This window comes from Aplysia californica, unplaced genomic scaffold (assembly GCF_000002075.1).
Source record: "Aplysia californica isolate F4 #8 unplaced genomic scaffold, AplCal3.0 scaffold00036, whole genome shotgun sequence".
In the NCBI taxonomy this organism is placed as follows: Eukaryota; Metazoa; Mollusca; class Gastropoda; order Aplysiida; family Aplysiidae; genus Aplysia; species Aplysia californica.
Window position 1 is genome coordinate 621,977 of NW_004797306.1, and position 2,730 is coordinate 624,706.

At 45.8% G+C, this 2,730-nt stretch overlaps 1 protein-coding gene across 1 annotated transcript; it reads left to right on the forward strand.

The window, feature by feature from the left end:
- Positions 1-794: 794 nt before the first annotated feature.
- On the forward strand, positions 795-2,204 carry LOC101853602 (craniofacial development protein 2-like). Its single transcript, XM_005091856.1, has one exon. The coding sequence runs from the start codon at positions 795-797 to the stop codon at positions 2,202-2,204; it is 1,410 nt and encodes a 469-aa protein (XP_005091913.1).
- The last annotated feature ends 526 nt before the right edge of the window (positions 2,205-2,730 follow it).

The window sequence follows — 2,730 nt, forward strand, 5'->3', positions numbered from 1 at the left end:
TCACTTCCTTTGCCCCCTCCTCTGGGCTCATGACTCTTTCTGCAGCTACTCTTTGGCTCCTTCTTACTGCTGTCTTTCAGCCACACCCCTGATCTTCTGGTAGGAAAGATCTACACCTAGCCTTCAGGGACAAGGGTGTAAAAATCTCGGAGGCCCCGTGTGCAAATTGCGCACGTTAAAGATCCCTCCGTCGTCTAAAATCGAAAAGAGTAGTCTTCGGCCGCCACCTGGGGATATTTCAAAATGTTCTTCCAACTGAAAATGTTTAATGTGTCCCGCGCGCCCATATGACATTATGCTGTTGCGAGCGTCGTAAAACACTTACCATAAAAAAGCACAAGCTTCACTGTGGCTTGGTGTCCTTTTCTGTCTGTTGAAGCGCTGGGAGGGGGAAAAGAAGCGATCTACCTCTCTTACCCGAACAAAGTAACCCTTCATATTATTCTGCTCCAAACTCTCATCCCTCCCCCAACCCTATCCTAACCACCCCTCCTCTTCCCAATGTTATGGTTTTGTTCATTTGAATACGCCATGCTAATCACAGGAGCTTAATTTCAAGAGACTATATTTTGCAACATAATCATATGCACTTGTTGATAAAAGACAGTCTACGCAATTAATCTGTAAGCATCTGGTCATCTTTTCAATTACTGGTCTTATTTCTATATAAAGATGACTTAATGTTGATCCCTCTCTCTAGTGGATCACTACCTTGCTGTGGTTGGAGAGCTTGTGTGCCTCAGTGACCCCAAGAGCTATGCTGGCTGGAGCTAATGCTCTTGGTAGGGCCACCCATGCCAGACAGGTCGACGGGTAGAGGTCAGACGAAGCGTGACCCACCGACCCTCCAGGTTTCGGAGGTTCAGCTCAGGGCTAACAACCCAGACTGGTATAAAGCATATGTTACGGAAACGGCAACAAAGAGACACCATATTTCTGTGTGTGATGGACCTTCAGAGTCCCTTGGGACTCGTATGAATGCGGGCAGTGAAAGCCGCAAGGAAGCTGTTTGCAGGAAGATGGAGGACCTGAACACCGCAAAGACAAAAGTTATCATAGGACTGTGGAATGTAAGGACAATGTATGAAACTGGTGAGTTGGCACAAGTAACGACAGAGATGAGGAGATATGGATTGCACATTCTGGGCATAAGTGAAAGTCACTGGACAGGATCCGGCAGGCTGAGAACAGCAACTGGAGAAACACTGATCTATTTCGGCAGAGAAGACAGCCAAAAGAGGGAAGGTGTAGCTATCATCCTAAAAAAGGGACTTGAGAAATGCCTCATGGAGTGGAAACAGGTCAACAGCAGAATGATGACACTGAGACTGAAGGGAAAGCACAGCAACACAAGCATCCTCCAATGTTACGCCCCTACTAACGACAGTGAAGATGAAAGCAAGGACTATTTTTATGAACAGCTACAGAGGGAATTGACAGGTATACCTCGTCACGACCTTATCGTTGTAATGGGCGATCTGAATGCTAAAGTAGGAGAGGACAACACCAACTATGAGAGAAAGATGGGACAACAAGGTACGGGTACAAGAAATGAGAATGGTGAAAGACTAGTGGACTTCTGCGCATTGAACAACTTGGTGATAGGCGGAACCCTCTTCCCACACCGTACAATTCACAAACTGGCCTGGGATTCTCCAAATGGCCGGGACAAGAACCAGATTGACCACCTTATGATAGGAGGAATGTGGAGACGTTCCCTACAGGATGTGAAAGTCAAAAGAGGAGCAGATGTCGGCAGTGATCACCATTTAGTGACGGCAAGGATAAAACTCAAGCTGAAGAAAACATTCACCAAGGAGGCGACAAGGACACGATTTAATGTTCACAAGCTCAGTGATGGCAATGTGAGATCTGCCTTCCGACTAGAACTAAAGAATCGATTTCAAGCTCTCCAAGACCTCGAAGAAACCCCCCCCCCAATACAGATGAAGTCAATACCCAATGGAAGCATATTGTTGAGGCCTACACAGAAAGCAGTAAGACATGTCTTGGTGTCAAGAAAAAGAATGCAAACAAAGAATGGATACAGCAAGGAACTTGGAATACTACTGAAGAACGAAGAGAAATCAAGAAAAGACAGCTTGCAGTTAAATCAATACGGCTACAAGAGAAGCACGCAGAGGATTGCAAGAAAGACTGGTCAGGAAGGACAAAAGAGAAACCATGGAAATGTTGGCAACTGAGGCAGAAGAGGCAGCTGCTAAAGGCGAACAAGGCAATGTATACAAGATCACAAAAATAATATGTGGCAAGTACTCCGGTGGAATGAGTGGACCAATTAAAGACAAGGCTGGCAAGCTGCTGAAAATCGAGAAGGAACAGGAAGCACGCAGGACAGAACACTTCAGGGAAGTCTTAAACCAACCTCCACCTGAGGACACCCCAGACATACAGGAAGCTACCTTGGATCTTGATATCAGCTCTGACCCACCACAGAAACACGAGATTGTAAAAGCTGTTAAGAGCATGAAAACAAGAAAATCTCCAAGAATGGACAACCTGAATGCTGAATTGTTTAAAGTAGACCCAGAACTGACTATCACCATTCTTCATCCACTATTCAAAACCATATGGGAGGGAGAGCAGATTCCCGAGGACTGGAGCACTGGAGTCATTGTTAAAGTACCAAAGAAAGGAGCTCTAAGAGACTGCAACAACTGGAGAGGTATCACGTTGCTATCAGTTCCCTGCAAGATCCTGGCCAAGATT